Source organism: Ambystoma mexicanum, chromosome 12 (assembly GCF_040938575.1).
Source record: "Ambystoma mexicanum isolate Mex_15411 chromosome 12, UKY_AmexF1_1, whole genome shotgun sequence".
NCBI classification, from domain to species: Eukaryota; Metazoa; Chordata; class Amphibia; order Caudata; family Ambystomatidae; genus Ambystoma; species Ambystoma mexicanum.
Window position 1 is genome coordinate 1,110,399,423 of NC_090936.1, and position 21,831 is coordinate 1,110,421,253.

At 46.9% G+C, this 21,831-nt stretch overlaps 1 protein-coding gene across 1 annotated transcript in view; it reads right to left on the reverse strand.

Annotated features, from left to right (window-relative positions):
* The window catches only part of ITIH5 (inter-alpha-trypsin inhibitor heavy chain 5), a 457,780-nt gene that overhangs the window by 326,684 nt on the left and 109,265 nt on the right, over positions 1-21,831 (reverse strand). Inside the window, exon 3 of the mRNA XM_069629674.1 lies at positions 14,654-14,817. Coding sequence (XP_069485775.1) covers positions 14,654-14,817 — 164 coding nt within the window. The remainder of the gene's footprint in view (positions 1-14,653; positions 14,818-21,831) is intronic.

The window sequence follows — 21,831 nt, forward strand, 5'->3', positions numbered from 1 at the left end:
CACCCACAAATGCCCCAATGATGCCATCATATTCATGATATGCTCACCATTTACACGACTAGCCCACACATCATGGTGCTAACATATGCCAAGTGCACCCACAAATGCCTCAATGATGCCATCATATTCATGATATGCTCACCATTTACACGACTAGTCCACACATCATGGTGCTGTGAACATATGCCAAGTGCACCCACAAATGCCCCAATGATGCCATCATATTCATGATATACTCACCATTTACACGACTAGCCCACACATCATGGTGCTGTTAACATATGCCAAGTGCACCCACAAATGCCCCAATGATGCCATCATATTCATGATATGCTCACCATTTACACGACTAGCCCACACATCATGGTGCTGTGAACATGTGCCAAGTGCACCCACAAATGCCCCAATGATGCCATCATATTCCTCACATGCCCACCATTTACACGACTAGTCCACACATCATGGTGCTGTGAACATATGCCAAGTGCACCCACAAATGCCCCAATGATGCCATCATATTCATGATTTGCTCACCATTTACACGACTAGCCCACACATCATGGTGCTGTGAACATATGCCAAGTGCACCCACAAATGCCCCAATGATGCCATCATATTCATGATATGCTCACCATTTACACGACTAGCCCACACATCATGGTGCTGTGAACATATGCCAAGTGCACCCACAAATGCCCCAATGATGCCATCATATTCCTCACATGCCCACCATTTACACGACTAGTCCACACATCATGGTGCTGTGAACATATGCTAAGTGCACCCACAAATGCCCCAATGATGCCATCATAGTCATGATATGCTCACCATTTACACGACTAGCCCACACATCATGGTGCTTACATATGCCAAGTGCACCCACAAATGCCCCAATGATGCCATCATATTCATGATATTCTCACCATTTACACGACTAGTCCATACATCATGGTGCTGTGAACATATGCCAAGTGCACCCACAAATGCCCCAATGATGCAATCATATTCATGATATGCTCACCATTTAGCCAACTAGTCCACACATCATGGTGCTGTGAACATATGCCAAGTGCACCCACAAATGCCCCAATGATGCCATCATATTCATGATATGCTCACCATTTACACGACTAGTCCACACATCATGGTGCTGTGAACATATGCCAAGTGCACCCACAAATGCCCCAATGATGCCATCATGTTCATGATATGCTCACCATTTACACGACTAGTCCACACATCATGGTGCTAACATATGCCAAGTGCACCCACAAATGCCCCAATGATGCCATCATATTCATGATATGCTCACCATTTACACGATTAGTCCACACATCATGGTGCTGTGAACATATGCCAAGTGCACCCACAAATGCCCAAATGATGCCATCATATTCATGATATGCTCACCATTTACACGACTAGCCCACACATCATGGTGCTGTGAACATATGCCAAGTGCACCCACAAATGCCCAATGATGCCATCATATTCCTCACATGCCCACCATTTACACGACTAGTCCACACATCATGGTGCTGTGAACATATGCCAAGTGCACCCACAAATGCCCAATGATGCCAACATATTCTTCACATGCTCACCATTTACACGACTAGTCCACACATCATGGTGCTGTGAACATATGCCACGTGCACCCACAAATGCCCAATGATGCCATCATATTCATGATATGCTCACCATTCACACGTCTAGTCCACACATCATGGTGCTGTGAACATATGCCAAGTGCACCCACAAATGCCCCAATGATGCCATCATATTCATGATATGCTCACCATTTACACGACTAGTCCACACATCATGGTGCTAACATATGCCAAGTGCACCCACAAATGCCCCAATGATGCCATCATATTCATGATATGCTCACCATTTACACGACTAGTCCACACATCATGGTGCTAACATATGCCAAGTGCACCCACAAATGCCCAATGATGGCAACATATTCATGATATGCTCACCATTTACATGACTAGTCCACACATCATGGTGCTAACATATGCCAAATGCACCCACAAATGCCCCAATGATGCCATCATATTCATGATATGCTCACCATTTACACGACTAGTCCACACATCATGGTGCTAACATATGCCAAGTGCACCCACAAATGCCCAATGATGCCATCATATTCCTCACATGCCCACCATTTACACGACTAGTCCACACATCATGGTGCTGTGAACATATGCCAAGTGCACCCACAAATGCCCAATGATGCCAACATATTCTTCACATGCTCACCATTTACACGACTAGTCCACACATCATGGTGCTAACATATGCCAAGTGCACCCACAAATGCCCCAATGATGCCATCATATTCATGATATGCTCACCATTTACACGACTAGTCCACACATCATGGTGCTGTGAACAAATGCCAAGTGCACCCACAAATGCCCAATGATGCCATCATATTCCTCACATGCCCACCATTTACACGACTAGTCCACACATCATGGTGCTGTGAACATATGCCAAGTGCACCCACAAATGCCCCAATGATGCCATCATATTCATGATATGCTCACCATTTACACGACTAGCCCACACATCATGGTGCTGTGAACATATGCCAAGTGCACCCACAAATGCCCCAATGATGCCATCATATTCATGATATGCTCACCATTTACACGACTAGCCCACACATCATGCTGCTGTGAACATATGCCAAGTGCACCCACAAATGCCCCAATGATGCCATCATATTCATGATATGCTCACCATTTACACGACTAGTCCACACATCATGGTGCTAACATATGCCAAGTGCACCCACAAATGCCCAATGATGCCATCATATTCCTCACATGCCCACCATTTACACGACTAGCCCACACATCATGGTGCTGTGAACATATGCCAAGTGCACCCTCAAATGCCCCAATGATGGTATCATATTCCTGATATGCTCACCATATGTAAGATGGACTTTACAAATGAGCTTTTTGACAATTGAGTGCTTTCTATCCACTAATAAAGGTCTACTCAAAAAAATGCTTCCAATAACAACATGTGCCAAGTGCACCCACAAATGCCCCAATGATGCCATCATATTCATGATATGCTCACCATTTACACGACTAGCCCACACATCATGGTGCTGTGAACATATGCCAAGTGCACCCACAAATGCCCCAATGATGCCATCATATTCATGATATGCTCACCATTTACACGACTAGTCCACACATCATGGTGCTAACATATGCCAAGTGCACCCACAAATGCCCAATGATGCCATCATATTCCTCACATGCCCACCATTTACACGACTAGCCCACACATCATGGTGCTGTGAACATATGCCAAGTGCACCCTCAAATGCCCCAATGATGGTATCATATTCCTGATATGCTCACCATATGTAAGATGGACTTTACGAATGAGCTTTTTGTCAATTGAGTGCTTTCTATCCACTAATAAAGGTCTACTCAAAAAAATGCTTCCAATAACAACATGTGCCAAGTGCACCCACAAATGCCCCAATGATGCCATCATATTCATGATATGCTCACCATTTACACGACTAGCCCACACATCATGGTGCTGTGAACATATGCCAAGTGCACCCCAATGATGGTATCATATTCCTGATATGCTCACCATATGTAAGATGGACTTTACGAATGAGCTTTTTGTCAATTGAGTGCTTTCTATCCACTAATAAAGGTCTACTCAAAAAAATGCTTCCAATAACAACATGTATTCCACTTTGCTTGGAGTGAGCAGCTCCCATTAGCAGATGCTGCTCCATCTTACTTGCAAAGCTGCAGCAAAGGACAGCAATTGTGGCTACCCCTTGCAGGTGCCAAACAAACACGCTCCTATCAAGTGGCAGACAATTGCTACTCTTAACCTTGATTGCCAGCTGAGAGAATAACTAAGATGTACCCATAACGCTCATCTTTCAGCAAATCAAAATGTCAGCCATGTGGAAAAGGATAGAATCAGAACACGTCACAGGGGCGGATGAGTAGTGGTACACATTCGTCATCTACCAGTATACATCCCAACAGTTGCTGCAATAAGTGCTGCTAAAATGACACTTATGACCCAAAACCTAACAAGACACTTTTAGAATTAACACTAGTGAACTGTGACAACTAAGGCAGGGCACGTCGTGTTTGGGTCCTTGCATATTTACAATGTCATGAGGTAGCATAACCAGTTACAAGGTGGTATGTAGACACTATTCATAAAGCCTGAACACACAATGGGCCTCATTACAACCTTGGTGCTAAGTGCACCAACTTTACCACCATGGTGTAAACTCCGTTTACACCATGGTGGATGGCGGATTTACCGCCCCATTCCAAGGTGAGTGGGGCGGTAAATCCCCATTTCCCATTTTCCCTTCCCCATTCCCATTTTTGCCCCATAGGGCATAATGGGAGTGGGGAAGGCGCTAATTACGCCGCCGTAAATTACGGCGGCGTAATTAGCACCATGGCAGGTTAGCGCCATGGATTCTAACGCCTGCTAAAAGCAGGCGTTAAAATCAGAATCAGGCGTTGAGGGTTAACGGTGGCGTTAACCCTTAACGCCTGAGTTGTAATGAGGCCCAATGCCTTTGCTATTAAATTCTGTGTTGTTTGTTTAGCCACAAACACCACAACACATTGGATAAACAGCTTTGGATTAATCATAACCACTGGCAGTTGGTCTGGGCAACTTCCAATGCCAGAAGTTAAGATCAATTCAAAACCTTCCAGCTATCACCTCTTTTGTTTTGCTTTAGTCACCCCGAGTGAGACGGGTATGCCAGACGTGGCTCCGGTGCGTACTGGCCTAGAGACCCAAACTACTCCGCACTGATTGATGCCCAGTAAGGGCGACACATGTCTGAGAATGCCTGTGGTCTTGTGCAGAAGGGATGTAACCAAGTACTTCGGGCATCACTGCCCCTTTTGGGCTGAGACCATGCCTGATTTGCATATGGTCTTTACCCTTTTATAATGGCTTGGCAGGCGAAGAGCGATGGTCTGGAGGGTTCCCCAGATCAATGCCAGAGGTTAAGATCAATTCAAAGCCTTCCAGCCATCACCTCTTTCGTTTTTCTCTGGGCAGCTTCCATTCCATTGATTCTAAGGGTGTCTGTGCCATTGCACAAGGGGGCTAACCCTATGCAAGTGACCCTTGGTCCTGACGACAATGGGGAAGCTTAGGCAGAACTTCCAGTCCATGTTCCCTCTGCTAGGGAAAACGACCACCTCCCAGATATAGTTAATCCTTATTGGTCTATGTTTCTCTACACATCTGGACGTTTATGCACGGACGACGGCCATCACATGGAACACACTTTCAACCACAATACCTGTGAATAACCAATCAATAGTTTAGATATGCATGTAGTGGGGATTGAGGGATATGAAAGACACATTAAAATCCGTGAAAGGAATTAAAAAAAAGGCAATCATTTTTCAGTGGACAGACCTCCTATCACTGATCAGCGATGGCAGCCTCAGGGGCACTCTTGGAAAAGGTGGTCTATGCCTGCTGCAGCCCTTCAGCAAATACATAATAGATTCAAAAAAGACCATGACCAACTACAGGGAGCAACAGCACCCAAAAGGTCAAATTAAATCTGAAGTCCAATTAAGGTGTCTGTGTCCAATATCAGCAGGGCAGTGGGTAGACAGGGTGGGCTTTATTTAAATATAGCGTCACCTTTGAAGTGTTAAAAAGCTGGAGAGAGCTCCTCAGTGAGTCCTGGAATTGCAGTCTGGTTTTTGTACTTCAGCTTGTTGCCATGTGCCGCTATTGTGCTTTTTGTTCGTATATATGGAGAATTACTGGATAATTATTTATGAACTACAGGGACATATTCCACGGATGGTTTCCGAGTGACAATGGATGGACGACGAGAGTGAATCCTGATGTGTTGCTGATGTCGCTTGGAAGCCCCTTAGTTGGAAATTACCCATCTATAGTGTCGTGTTCTATGTGGCCTCACCTCACCCCTTTCCTCTTACTCTTGTAAAACGCTTTTTATTTAATTTTGTGTGTGTGTGTGTGCGTGCGTGCGTGTGCGTGTGTGTGTGTGTGTGTGTGTGTGTGTGTAAGGGAATGGAGAAAAGTAAACCTACAAGTGTCGAGCTACAAGACCAACAAGCTAACTATACAGTGGTAGAAGTGCACCGAAAAAAGTATTCGAACTGTGGTCTCCGTAGGGGTGAGGGTATTGCATCATGTGGCAAATGTTGCGGGCCGGGGCATTGTATTAGTCTAAGTGACTAGTAACTAAGGCTCCTATTACACCTTTACACTTGCACAGGGACATGAATGGACAATTCCTCTATAAAGAATGGTGAATACGGTCCTAAAAAGTAGAGGAATGGTAAACAGAAAAAAAAATCAAAGTAGTGGAACACCGCTCCCGACGGTTCCCGCTCACTTCGATCACTGGGTCGATGTAATCTCATACAAGCAGTTAGTTCCAATACTATTGCAGTATTAGCTATGGTGCAACCCCTCTTCAGATGGCTGACAGATATGGGTGGTGCTCGAGGTATCCCTCATCACTAGAATCCCTTTGGATACCATGAAATTGTGGGGATGTCACCCATCCCATCCCCCATCAGCTATGGAAGGTTACAGTGTGGGGTCTTCGTACCTTCAATCAGATGTAGATTGAGACTTGTGGTACCTGTTAGAGTGTTAACATTGTGTTTTGGATAGACATCTGTGGTAGGGTAGGTAAAATAGGATTGGGGGCATTACCCTCCTCATGACGTGTCCCACAGTATACACAGCAATTATGCCAGCAGTGGCAACATGAAAGGTTCTTATAGGTCTCCTATCCACCTCATTAAGTATTGGGGTATAGTGAATGCTAAGGTTATCTAGGATCGCGCCCATCGGGTATCACCAGTGTTACGTGCTCATGTAAGGGCTGCTGCTGTAGCTTAAAACATACATATACATCACAGTATATGGAAATATGTATATTCTTTGAGATATGGCCCAAAAAGTAGGTTTTCAATTTATATTTTGAATCAGTGTATAAGGTAGAAGCAGTGGTGGCTGGCGATTTCTTTCATTGGATGAGTTTAAATATGTCCCATGAATTATTGTGTGTCTGAGAATAGTGATGGGGCCCCGGGGGCTCTCACGGGTTCTCCCATAAGAATTGTTTTAAATTCATGAGTTAAAATGGCTCTTTTTACATCACACTTTACTGAAACATTTTAAAATCAGTTTTGTTGGGTAACATTCAATAGATGCCTGGTCATCGACAGTTCACAGACAGGAGTTTTTTTAAATGTATTTTCATAATGTCTTTGCCCATCATATAGGCCGGTATTATCCAAGTGTAAGAAGGGATGCTTATGCTGACAGTGCCCACAAATGCCAGTATTTCCACTGTAAAAATACAAATCAATGCCTGGCTCTGTCAATATATGCTAGCATTTCCTCAAAGAAACATTGGCCTTAATGCTAGTGATACCATGTTTTCCAGTTTTCACACGTAAGAACTACCAAATTAGTTTTGCCCATAATGTCAACACTGGCACTCTAAGAAAACATGTTGATGCTGGTAGTGCCAAGATATGCCATTACTGCCAAGTCAGAACACAAATGTTGCCTTTGTCTTATAATAGACTAATTCCACATAGGAAAACGTGGGAAAACATGTCCATGCTGGCTGTAAAACCACACATGTTGGCTTTACCCATAATACACTAATACCATTGTAATTAAACTAAGTCAATTCTGGCTGTATCAACATATGTCAGTATCTCTAAACGCACACTCATGTTAGCTATGACCTACATAAACTAATGACACTGTGAGGAGGCTGCTACTTAAAGAAAGCAAGTTAATTCTGGCTGCACCTCCATATGCTAGTATTGTCATATAAGAACACAACAGGTTGGCTTTTCCCATGATGCCTGTAATTCCACTGTAAGAAAATATGTCAAAGCTGGCTGTACCAATATATGCCAGTAGTGTAATGAAAGAAGACACAGATGTTGGCTTTGTCCATAATGTCAGTAATGTCGGTGTATGAACTCGCTGTGCCAATGTATGTCACTACTACCACATTAGAACACATGTTGTCTTTGCCGCTAATGTCAGCAAGTCCACTGTAAGGAAACTAGGTCTGTACTGGCTGTCCCTACCCCCACCAACACTGTATCCTCTGTAAGGTCCTTGGACCCAAGCTCCAGCAGCCTACACCAGCTGCTCTGAACCCCCTTCCTTTCCACACCCTGCACTGACTCACACGCTTAAATGCACACAAATACACAGACATATGCTAACATTTACACACCACTCATGGGCCTCATTACGAGTATGGCGGTAAGGGATACAGGGCACCGTTAAGGAGACCGGTGCCGGTAATCCCTTACTGCCCTACTACGAGTTCACTTAGCGGGTCCCTCCTTTAACGCCTGGTTTTACCAGGCGTTATGGACGGGACCCGTTAAGGGAAATCAGAGGCAATAACGGTACCGCAAATTGCGGTAACGTTATTAGCTACTTCCCCCTTCCAGTTGAGCCCTATGGGGGCTCAAATGGGAATGGGGAATGTTTTTTTCAATGGGGACTTACCAGTCCCGCAAAGGTCGGACTACACCGGTAACTCCTCATTGAACGAGACCGGTGCCGGTACCGTTATTGGAGGCAGTCATGGTGCAAATAGCGCCATGACTACCTCCAATCTCGGAATGAGGCCCATTGACACAAACACACACTCGCACAACATGCAAGCACACACTTTTCTGACAATTTACCTGTCTTAGAAGCCTTGTTCCATGCCTTGTTCCTCATCATTGCTACTTTTTCCATGGGTTCAAGTAGAGAAAAGGGAAGGAATAACTAGGGAAGATAGTTAATTGGGACTTTCTTCCCATAATCTCGCCTCATGCAAGGCTCATAGAAATATATAATAGAGCATTCACATTAGATGCCCTCGTGACTTGCTATGGGCCATGCCTCTTTGCTGCCATCAACTGGCTGCAGACACAGAGACCTTGCAGGCCTCCACATGAGACCCCAAGAAAGGATCTGCTAGGCGGCTGTCCCTGCAGACAGCAGCTACTCATTATGTCCTGTACAGTGCTCCAGAAATAGCGAGCTGTGCATTGCAGAATGATTGACAGCTAGTGCAAAGTGGTTAAGTGGGTGGATCTGCATCCCTCTGCCCACTATGGATCAGCTCCCACTGGACAGAAGCATGTGTAATCTGTGTGTAAGCAAGCCACTAGCTCTTGTGATGCAGGAATAACAGGAAATGTAAATGGTATGCTGTCTGGTGCCGGCACGTTTACCAGTATGTTGCTCTCCAGGGCCATGGTGCACCTAGGGTTAGATCAGGATGGGTCACTCTTAACCAATCCCGGCTACACCACTCCTAGTATGGAAAATGTTCACACATGTGCTTGGTAACTCTTGAGTTTGTGACACTGTGGCAGAGATATTTAAGAGAACCAATACTCACTGCAAAAGGTATACAGTGTTTATATCGAAAATGATATAGTGAAAGAAACATTGATCAAATCTTTTATATCGAAAACGTTTATAATGAATGCATTTAGAGGTGGGGTAAAGGGTTAAATGTGTTTGGGAAACAGTTGGGGTGGGTTTTTAGGGGTCGGAAATGGAGGTTGGGGGGGCTCTCCCCAAAAACATTGTTCGTTATATAAGTTTTGATATATAACCCTTCTCTATATATAACCTCGATATAAAGACATGTAACCCTGCAAAAGACCTCACAGGAGTCAAGTTGACAGTTTTCAGCTTTTACTCATTTTCTATTTTGCAAAGAATCTTGCATTGTCCCAATGGACTGGGGAGGGGAAGGGCAAGGGAGTGGAGTTCCTTGGACACATGGTATTCATTTCTTTGTTTATTAGATTGATATTCCAGCTGGTAACATTATTTAATTATAGCATGGAATGAGTGACCCATCTGAGGAAGGAAGAGCATTCAGGATGCCTGGCAATCCACAGGGTTCTGTGTATGATTCATCGCCTCCATGGCACTGATGCACAGCTAACCACATGCATCTAATGCCAATGATGACAATATAACATCACACTTTGCTACAGCGCATCCTCTAAGGTTCCTTCTGTTTCTAAGTGCTGAAACTATAGATGTCAATATTATGTACATGCATTTAGCATGTACTTTTCCTATGCGCCTCAGTTTAGAATGTGCCTATTCGCCAGCCACCGTGCCTTAGTCTGTTGACCACTGTGCCTCACCTTGAATGTGCCTACTTGCTAGCCACCGTGCCTTAGTCGGTTGACCACTGTGCCTCACCTTGAATGTGCCTATCTGCTAGCCTCTGTGCCTAGTCCATTGACCACCGTGCCTGCCCATTGTACCCACTCTGATCTTGACTACCTGCCATCCTGCCTATCCCGACCCAGTCGGCTCCCGCCTCACCTCAAACTACTCTATTACTACCACCTAGTCAACCTCGGCCAACTACACCCGGGTCTTACTCTGACCACCCATGGCAAACTTCTACTTAGCCACGCTCACCTTAACGGCTACACTCGCCCTGCTCCACCACAACAACACCACCCACCACAAACCCCGTCCGCAATCACTCCCAACCCAACATACTATGGGTTTTTTGGAGACCCAACATATTGACAAGCCTGACGCCCTCAGTCCTATAGAATGGATCCGCCGATTTGCTGCTCCGCCCACTCCTTGGAACCCATGCACATTGAAAGACAGAAACCTGAGACTCGGCTCTCGGTTCATAACCCCCAAGACACTCGCCAAAAACACTCCTTTCATCCCACACACATTCAAGCAAACTCCGCTCAAACTTTGAACATCACCCAATCAGCCCCCTTGAGCACATCTGAACAGCCACTAATCAAGGGCGCCCTCGTCAATGCCCGCTCCCTGGTCGCCCATGCGCTAGATATCGCAGACTTCATCTCTATCAACAATCTACACTTCCTGGCTATCACGGAAACCTGGCTGCACCAAGCAGCAGGCCCAGCCTTATCCCTCGCCATCCCAGAAGGTTATTCAATACTAAGGAAAGACCGGGACATAGGTAAAGGAGGAGGAGTAGCCTTCATCGCTAAAACATCCCTTGGACTTAGATTAATCCCTCCGCCCAGCTTCCGATCTGCAGAACTTCTGTCAGCTAAGCTCCAACTCTCTGCCACACAAACCATACTATTACACCTCCTTTACAGACCTCCAGGCCCCATCACCACATTTGAGGAAGAGATATCTGACCTCTTGACCACCAACACCAAAACAGGATCTCAAATTATCCTTCTTGGTGACCTCAACCTCGGTCTCGGCGACCCAAACGATACCAATGCACTCTCCCTGGAAAGCACCATCTCCCAACTAGGGTTCAAGCTCAGAATCACAGACCCTACCCACAACAAAGGCAGGACCTTGGACTGGCTAGCGGATCTCAACTGCTCTACGACCATCACAAAAAACGAGCAAACTGCTTGGTCTGACCACCACGCCATCTCCTTCTCCATCCAAGGGAAATCACAACCAAACTCTCCAACCCCTACCATCCCCCAAACCCTCACCAGAAACAACCGCAACATTACCTTACAAAACCTCTGCCCACTTATAGACAATATCTGTACCCCTACAAACTACGCCAACCTAGATGCGGAGAAACTCGCTGACCTCTACAACAAAACGTTAGAATCAGCAGTAGACACCATCGCCCCACTCAAACTCACCAAAGCCAAACCGGCAGCCCATATGAACAAATGGTTCACACCAGAGCTAAAAATCCTCCGAAACTCCAAACGAGCCGCAGAAGCCACCTGGAGAAAAACGCCCAACCTCTCCAACAAAACTCAACTCTCGATAGCAGCCACCACCTACAAAACTGCTATCCTTAAGGCCAAAAAAGAGACATATGATAACAGAATTGAGAGCGCCAAATCCAAAACAAAAGAGCTTTTCAATATCCTCAGGGAACTCGAATCCCCCCCCACTCTGGCTGAAACCTGCGTGAAAGATGCAGACTGGTGTGAGAGGATTCAAAAAGCCCTAGCAGACAAAATCACCATGTTACAATCCAAAATCGAACAGAAAAAGCTCAGCCTTTCCAAAAAAACAAACCATCCTCCGTCCACCACCCCAAAAACACCTACTTGCCCCCCCTTCTCCTTCTCACCAGTTTCCACTAAAGAAGTAGAAAGCATCATTAAGGGCCTCAAGCCCTCTAGATGCCAAGGGGACTCATGCCCAGCTCCCATCATCCAAGAAGGCGCCAACACTCTGGCCCCCTTCATAACAGCCCTCATCAATGCATCCTTCAAATCAAGCTCAGTGCCCAGCAGCCTCAAGGAGGCCTGGGTCATGCCACTTCTAAAAAAACCTAATCTAGACCCCAATAACCCAACTAATTACAGGCCAATCACCACCGTTCCCTACATCCTAAAGATCCTAGACAGAGTGGCCTACCTGCAAATACAGAAGCACCTGGAAGACAACAACCTCCTGGGTCTCAGACAATCCGGCTTCAGGCCAAGGCATGGAACAGAGTCAGCCCTACTGGACCTAAAAATCCAGATGGACGAGGCAAAGGACAAGGGTAATCTAGCCATTCTCCTACTGCTAGATCTATCAGCTGCCTTCGACCTCGTCGACCATCAGATCCTCACAGAACATCTGATGACCTCAGCGGCCTTCTCTAACCAGGCGACTGCCTGGATCCAGTCCTTCCTAACCAACCGAACCACCCGGGTCTTCTCCCCAGGGGCATCAGCACTCCCTGTCCCCATCACCTGCGGCGTTCCTCAAGGCTCGTGCGTCTCGCCGACCCTATACAATATCTTCACAAAGCTATTGTTTGACCGCCTAGATAACCTAGGTGTCACTTACACAAACTATGCTGACGATACCCAGGTTCTCATCACCCTATCAGGGTGCTACGACGAGGACTCCACCAGAATCAACAACCTTTATTTAGAGATCCAAGCCTGGATGGCAGAGCACGGCCTATGCCTCAACGACGAGAAAACTGAGCTCCTCATTGTCGGCTCCCAACATCGACTAAACAAACTAGACCCCCGTTACGCGTCCATCAACATAGACGGTAACCTAATCACAGTAGCCAAAGAAATTAAAACCCTTGGGGTTTATCTAGACTCTATTCTCTCGCTCAAAAGACAGGTGAACGCAACTGCCTCTCCAACAGCTTACACCAATAAGCTCATCAACGCCTGCAAACCTTTCCTATCACCTTCCAGCTGCATTACACTAGCCAGAGCGTTAGTGCTCTCAAAAATTGATTACTGCAATACCCTCTTTCTTGGCTCATCAGAACACAACCTGAACAAACTACAGGTACTTCAAAATAATGCCATCAGAGCCGCCTTCAGTATCCCACGAAACGCCCACATCTCCAGCTTCAGACAAGATGCTCACTGGCTCCCAGTACGAGACAGAATCACCCTCAGATCCCTCGTCATCGTCCATAAATGCCGCTCTAATGACGCACCCAAATACCTGGCAGACAAGTTCCACAACCACACCTCAACTAGACCAACTAGAACACCATACGCACATTGCCTTTCCGTTCCCAAATTCTCCCTAAAAAAAGCAGGTGGCGCCAGCTTCCCGGTCCTAGCTGCCAAACTATGGAACGCTATGCCACCATACCTTAGAGCAGAACCCTCATTTTGGACTTTTAGAGCCAAAACAAAAACATGGCTTTCCAACAAAAACGCTGCTTAATGCACTTCCTCTCTGCATGCCTCTGTTGACCACCTGTAACCCGGTCTGCTACACCGTTGTTGTTTTATCACAGTCTGTATTGTATATTTTTGCCATGCTGTAACTGTTTCTAAGTCTCCGGCGCCCAGCTACCCCAGGGTTCGGTGCGCGGTACAAATAAATAAACTAAACTAAACTAAACTAAACTACCCAATATGATGATATTCAATTTATCAACCTCAGGAGGTGGAAGCGCTGAGTCTGCCCTGCTGGGATTTGGACCTGTGACGGCAGATTGCACGTAGATATCTAAGGTAAGAGATTAGTGCACAGGTGTGTGTTACTGACCCTGACACTGCAATTAACAAGACATCCATGTGTGAAGCATTAGACCTCCAACTTTATTCTCGGATCACCGTAAAATGAGCGTGGAGTGACCATGGCATCTTTTGATCATAATTGTAGAGGTAGTCAAAGGGTTATTACATGCCATTTGAACCAAATGGCAACATGTGAGGATATCTGTGATATACAATACCTAACCCTATGTTATTCCTTTGGACTAATGCCTATTGTTATTGTTTTGATTTTTTAAAAATGTTATTTATTTCAATTCTTGATTGACACACCATAGGCTTCAAGGAGCACATGAAACAAACAGACCAAACGAACACAAAGCAAAGAAGATTATGGCTTCTCCCCTCACTCATGACCTGCTCTCCTGACTCATGACCTTCTAAAAGAAATCCCAAATCCAGCTCCTCCTATCTACTTATAAAAGTATCCATTGGAAAAGTAACTGTGCAAAAACAGCCTGAACCCACCATTCCAGTTGTTCCTCAACTGAGACCAAAACGGAAGCAGTTATCGCACATTGATTTTTTCTTCTTGTCCACATCACTCCCTCCCCCATTTTGCACCCCTCGTCGTCATGACTTACATAGTGAAGTTGGAGATGAAGGCAGCAGCTGGGACCAGCATCTGGAACACGGCTTCCTTGGGCTCTGCTGCTCTGTTCATCATCGTGCAAGAGACCGCTGTGAATGCATACCGCGAAATGATTGTGGATTTCACTGTGAAGTCAGACACCTGTGGTTTGGTTTCCTAGGAGAAAAGTAATTGGACATGTTAGGAGGTTCAAAACATGGCACTTGGAAAGCCAAGATGGCTGCTCTGCTTAGTGTGCTCTTCAAAAAATTCAACAAACAAACATGGTGTCATTTCTCACCAACGGGTGAAAATCCCAGTCAACAGATCAGAATCATGGATTAGGCACAATGTCTGGCCCTCTGCCATTCCACCTCATTGGGCACAATGCACAGTCTTCCAGCCAATAGGATGGCCAGAATGTTTTGGCCTCAGTGACTGGGCGGAATGCTGTGCCTACTGGCCAATCAGAGCCCAGTTTGACCCCTTCCGTCCCACCTAGACACTATACTCGAAAACAAGAGCAGAATTCTAAGAATTGCACTCCACTGCCGATTGGAATCGGGAGGTGGAAGCATCTGATTCTGCTCCATCTGGGAAAATGCGCCCACCTCTACCCACCAATTTAAAATGGGATTCCAGACCTATCCATATTGTGAAAATCTCTGCAAGGAAGACCACATTGTAGTGGGGTGATCTTTGAAGATATTTGTCTATTGGAATTGATCAAACAAACGCAGTTTCATAAATCTGGTGTCGCAGAGAAACCTAGAAGGTGGATCGTTCCCATCACGACCCAAATAGGTAAACTAAACCAACAACTGCGTACTAGGTTTCAAACAGCGCTCAACCTCAAAGTTTATCGGAAATCCTCATTATAGTGCTAGTTAGTGAGTAATTAAACCCAATAAAATGTGTGAGTTTTCAATGCCTCTGTTTTTATTCTTAGCTCCTTGAGCCAACACGTGTTTCGAGCCATTGCTCTTCCTCAGGCCTCCAAACATATATATTCAACATTTTCATTAATATGATTCCAAAGTGTAATTTGTCTTTTTGCAGGGTCTCCTTTCATGCAAATTGACCTGTGATATTATAACTCTTACTACAAACTTCTTAATTCGCAAACAGTATATTGATACTTCCTTATATCACTTAATGCTTATAAGTATAAGTCCAATGTTTCGACCTCCATTGATACACAAAGGCGCATGTTAACGCTCCATACATTTTTTGTTTGCTCCTGTGATAGGGATAAAACTGGACCCACACGGGCTCTGGAACTAAGAATAAAAACAGCGGAATTGAAACCTAACACATTCTATTGGGTTTAATTACTCATTAACTGGCACTATATCGAGGATTTTCGATAAACTTTGAGGTTGAGCGCTGTTTGAAACCTAGTACGCAGTTGTTGGTTTAGTTTACTTATTTGGGCCGTGATGGGAACGATCCACCTTCTAGGTTTCTCTGCGACACCAGATTTATGAAACTGCCAGATACCAGCGCATAGACAGGGCTTGATTCCCCCTTTTCTCTTTTTTGTCTATTTGGAATTATTTTTAATTATTCAAAATAGTATCTCAGACAGAAATGGTGCATAGAGGTTACATCAACGGTACATGTTTTGGAAACAAACTAGAATGTGCAGATGAACTGGTGGAGAGTAAGACAGGTCACGAGGATGCTGCAATCACAGACGGCCCCTTAAGAACTTCAGTCAACTTTTCTGGCACAGAGGTCATATATTTCAATATTTAAAAAACGTATACCATTCCACTTTCTTGGAAATCTAAAGTTGTCTGTGCACATAATATAGGGAGTAAATCGCATTCATGAGAAACATGTGGAAGCCAGAAGCTAGGTCAGGTGCGAGATCATCCATTGGCTTTCTGTTTTTCAGAGACAGACCAGCCAATCAGATTTTCATAATTTCCAATATGGGAAGACGGAGTAGAAAGTGGGACTCAGGGAGGCGCTTAAAAAACGAATCACCAAGTTCAGGAATACTTCAGAGGCTCTTTATCTAAAAGACATATTTTAAAAGTTCTACAATCTATGGGAGTAACCGTCTTTCTGTGACCAGATTTGGGGATTTTGGTTCCTTTTTTGGGCATATAAAATGACCAAAGTGGACTTAACTTGAGCAATTAATTCATCACATTGGGAGTGTAGTATCCAACAAGTAAGCCTACATCTGGACTGAACTCTGACAGCTAACCCAGACACCCAAGAACCATAAAAGTACCTACTTGAACCTCATCTTTAGGCCTCAACCCTTACCTGTACCAAGCGTTTGGAACGCTACCCGGGAATGGTTAATGTTCCCTGCTACAATCAATATCTTTAGATGAGAGAATTACTCAATCAATGGCTTCCTTGACCAAAGCACTAACTTTAGGGCAATGAACTTCATAAGGGAACGATGAAGAACCCAACAGCACAGGCTGATGTCAAAAAGCCAGAACGTGTATGCTACCCACATCCAACCAGCACATGATATGATATGGTAAGATATAATATGATATGATATGACATTTATAACGCGCCTATACACGTGTTTCAAGGCGCGACGAAGCAAGGGAGGGAAACAAAAGGGAGGACAGACAACAATCCTACTAGGCCAGGTGTCATTCAGATCGCGCAAGTGTGTGGGAGGGGGGCTGGGACAGTGCAGTACAAGGGAAGGATAACAATAAATAAGTGCGGCCAGGTAGTGGCAAGTGCATGGGTAAGTGCAGACATCAGGTATCAAGGGCTGCTAGGGGGCTGTAGGGATACAGAAACTGTCCCCAAGTGTGGGGTTTGCCAGATGGGCAGTGCAGGTGTGTGACTCTAGCTTCTAACCTGGGTATAGACCTGAGCCCGAGATCAGAGGGCCAGTGCAGTTCCGGTTACAACCAAGAGGTCAGCAGAGGAGAGGAGGAGAAAAAGCAGAAGCAAAGAGAAAGGTTTTGAGGAGCTTCCAGAACCGGAAATGGTTCTCCTCAAATTTAAGGGAGGCAGGGAGGTTGTTCCAGAGGGAGGCACCAGCAGAAGAAAGAGATCTATCACCAACACGTTGCTTGGAGAAGCGACTGACCCTAAGGGAGTTGGAGGCGGATGAGCACAGAGCTCGAGAAGGAAGATATTTAGGGAGAGAGAGTTGAAGGTATTGAGGTACCCGGCCCCAGAAGGCCTTGTGGACGATGCAGAGGGTTTTGAACTTCATCCTGTCAGCCACTGGGAGCCAGTGCAGAGATTTCAGTCCTGGAGAGATACAATCTCTGGGCTTGAGGCCAAGGACACGTCTTGCAGTCCTATTCTGTATAAATTGCAAGGGGCGGAGAGTAGAAGCAGGCATATTTAGAAAGAGGCTGTTGCAATAGTCCAGCCTAGAGAGAACCAGAGTTCTGGAGACAGTGAGCTTCTGGGGAAGGAGAGGAAAGGAAGAATACCTCTGAGGAGATGCAGCTGGTAGTGTGACTTCTTAGTGACATCAGAGATGTGAGGGGAGAAGGATAGTGTGGAGTCGAAGATGACACCAAGGTTTTTTGCATTGCAGGTGGGAGCAGGAAGAGGGCCAAGAGACGCCAGCCAGAGAGCTGCAGGGAAGGAGGGAGTGGGTGTGCCGATGAGGAGAATCTCAGTCTTACTGGCATTAAGGCAGAGGTCATTGGTGGCACACCACACCTGGATAGCAGACAGACAGTCAGAGATGAGGGAAGGAGAGGAGGAGGCGGAGGCTAGCCTGAAAATGAGATGGGTGTCATTCGCATAGCACTGAAAGTTGGGGCAGAGAGTGGCGATGTGATGGGCAAGGAGTGCCAGGTATTGGTTGAACAGCCAGGGAGAGAGTTTAGACCCCTGGGGGACACCACAGGTAGAGGAAAAGATAGCAGAGAGGAAGGACCCAAGTTGGCCCTGGGAGGGTCGGTCAGAGAGGAAAGAAGTCAGCCACGCCAGAGCCTGACCAGTGATACCCAGGTTATCACAGAGACGGTTGAGCAGGATGGCATGGTTGACAGTGTCAAAGGCAGAAGAGAGATCAAGCAGGATGAGGACGCAGTGGGTGTTTGCATCAAGGTTGGAGATTCAGTGTGGAGATTAAGCTGGGAGATGGCCAGTCTCTCCAGGAGCTTGCCCAGGAAGGGAGTGACGGAGATTGGGTGATAGTTAGCTGGGCAGGAGGGATCAGCAGAGGGTTTCATAAGAAGAGGGTGCACAAGGGAGTGCTTCAGGGGGGATGGGAAGACTCCAGTGGTGAAGGAGTGATTGCAAAAATCAGCCAGGGCAGGAGCCAGGGAGTCGATTTGGTCCTTCATAGTTTTGGAAGAACAGGGGTGAACCTGTTTAGACAAGACTTGTCTAGAAACCTCGTCTGCAGAAAACAGGTAAAAGGCAGAGAAGAAGGGAGGAGAGGTGGCTGCAGGGGGGCTGGAGGAAGAGCAGGGAGTAGAGGGAGGGGATAGGAGGAGAGTGAGGACAGTATGTCCTGAGTTTTAGAGATGAAGTGAGAAGCCAGTGCCGTGCAGAGGGCCAGCGAAGGAACAAGAGAGGTAGAGAATGCGGCAGGATTGGCTAGTTCCTTGTAGATTTTAAAGAGTTCAGCTGAGTTGTTATATGCCACAGAGACGCAGGCTTGGATATGGGCTCTCTTTTTGGTTAGGACAGAGAGCCGGTATTGCCTTTGGAGCAGGCGGCAGGCCAGTTTGTCAGAGGATGTACACGAAGCACGCCATTTCCTCTCGGCCACCCTGCACTTGCGTTTTAGGGTGACAAGGTCCGAGTCGTACCATGAGTTGCACTTGGCTTTGGGCTTCAGGCAGATTCTCATGACAGGGACAAGGATATCAAGAGTATCAGATATAGCAGAGTGGCGCCTGGAAAGGGCTCTGTCAGGGTTAGAGTCAGCCAAAGGGGGAGGATGGGGTGAGAAAGTGGCAGCGAAAGCCAAAACTGACACACGCTTCATGGGTCGGGTGCCCGTTAAGGTGGGAGACAGTGTTGGAGGTGGCTTGGCCTGTGGGGTGGGAGGGTGAGGTGGAAGGAGAGGAGAAAGTGATCACTCCAGGAGAGAGGAGTGGAGGGAGGGACAGAGAGGGGAAGGTCTGAGGAGATCAGGACATCCAGAGTGTGCCCTGCAGAGTGAGTTGGACCAGAGGGGAGAATAGTGTGTGAGAGAGTCGGACAGGTCGCGAAAGAGTCCAGAGGGAGGACTGGAGGCATCCAGGTGGATGTTGAAGTCTCCAAGAAGGAGGAGTTGAGTGGTTGAGGGCAGGAGTGAGGAGGAGAGGTCCACCCACTCAGAGAGGAAGGAGGAGATCTGACCAGGTGGCCGATAGATAGTAGCCACAGTAAGGGAATGGCTAGGGGAGAGAGAGCCTGCAGACGAGGCATTCAAAGGAGGAGTAGGCCTGCGTAGGAGTGACAGAGGCAGGAATCCACTCGGGGAAGATCAGGGCTACACCCCCTCCAGAGCGGTTGGGCCTAGGCCAGGAGAGGATCTTGTAGCCGTCAGGTAGGAGCGTGTCAAAGCTGGTGGCAGAGATGGCCATGAACCATGTCTCGTGAGACCTAGGACATCGAGGTCAAGTTCTTCCAGGAGGCGGCAGATATCAGAGGGGTGTTTGACAGCAGAGCGAGAGTTTAGAGTGGCAATATGGAAAAGGTTGCCATCCTTGAAGGACTTCCGGGGAGGGTTACAGATCAGAGGTACGCCCTTTGGAGGTGCAGAGGGAGCTCGAGAGGGGCCAGAGAGGGAAGGTGAAGGCAAGGTAGCCAAGGAGGAGGCAGAAGAGGGAGGCAAGGGAGCCACAGAGGAGGCAGAAGAGGGAGGCGAGGTAGCCACCGAAAGGGTTGAGGGGACAACAGGAGAAGAAAGGAGATTGATGAGGCGCGGGAAGTGTCTATCAAAGAGGTGAAGGTTGGCCTGGGGGCCTTGGACCAAGACGGACCCATTCAAGTAAACATAAATGATGACCTTAAAGGAATGGAAGGAGGCCAGAAGGGCGTCCCGACGTGTGCCACCATTAATGGGAGAAGGGAAAGGAGAGAGCACAGAGACCATATGAAGGGTTCATTGTTCTGGCAAAGGAATGACAAAGAGGATGTCAGTGAGAGTTTCTTTGGAGGAGGCACTGGTGTAGGTGTCAGTGATAGGGAGGCCTGCGTTGGAGACCAGGATGTCCTTTTTAAACTTCTTCCTACCAGATTTAGTGAGGAGAGCAGGATAGTCAATAGAAAATCAGTTAGAAAAGATAGGAAGGACGGAGAGCACCATAGAGTTGGTGGGAGAGGAGAGAGGTGGAAGGGAGAAACAGGAGAGCAAGAGGCAAGCAGGTTGAACAATAGGACAAGATGACTACACTCAGGATTAAGAGCATCCAAAAAATGCACACTCTAAGACAGGCGAAAAACACACCTACATTTGAGAATCCTGAATAGAGGGAGAAAGGCCTAGGTTTCACATTGCAATTTTAAATACTGAGACAGCGCACATTTTAAATATTGAAGTGATGCAATTTTAAATAGATAGGAGAAAATGCATAAGCCTACTTACGTTTGTGAGTCTGCTAGGTGGAGGGGGGTGGCAGGGATACCTGCATCATTGACCAGGGTGATGACTGGCAACTGGCGTCCCCTGCGGATACCTGCAGACACAGCCTGGAGCCGCCTAAAGGTAGCCACCCTTAGCCTGGGGGCCCTTTGCTGCAGGGGCTGCTGGGCATAGGGCTCCCCAGGGACGATAGTAAAGACCTGAGAAAGAACCAATCAGGGGAGGGTTGGGAGGCGAGAGGAGGGAGGGGGAGGGAATTTGGTTCTGCATATCACTTTCACCCGTGGCGGCCCAGGTCAGGGTCACACGGAAGGGGTCGGGGAGACAACGGCAACCAACGCAGCCCTCGGGGGGCCCTCAGAAATAGAAAGGTGCAAGCACAGGGCCCAGGAGGGTCAGAGGAGCACACTACTGACCTGGCTTGCCACGGGTGAAAGTGGGGACGACGCCAGCAGTGCCAGAAGGCACACACAACACACAGCATGCAATCAACCAATCAGGGGAGGGTTGGGAGGTGGGAGGAGGGAGGGGGAGGGAATTTCACACGGAAGTGGTCGGGGAGACAATGGCAACCAACGCGGCCCTGGAGGGGCCTCAGAAATGGAAAGGTGCAAGCACAGGGCCCAGGAGGGTCAGGGGAGCACGCTACTGACCTG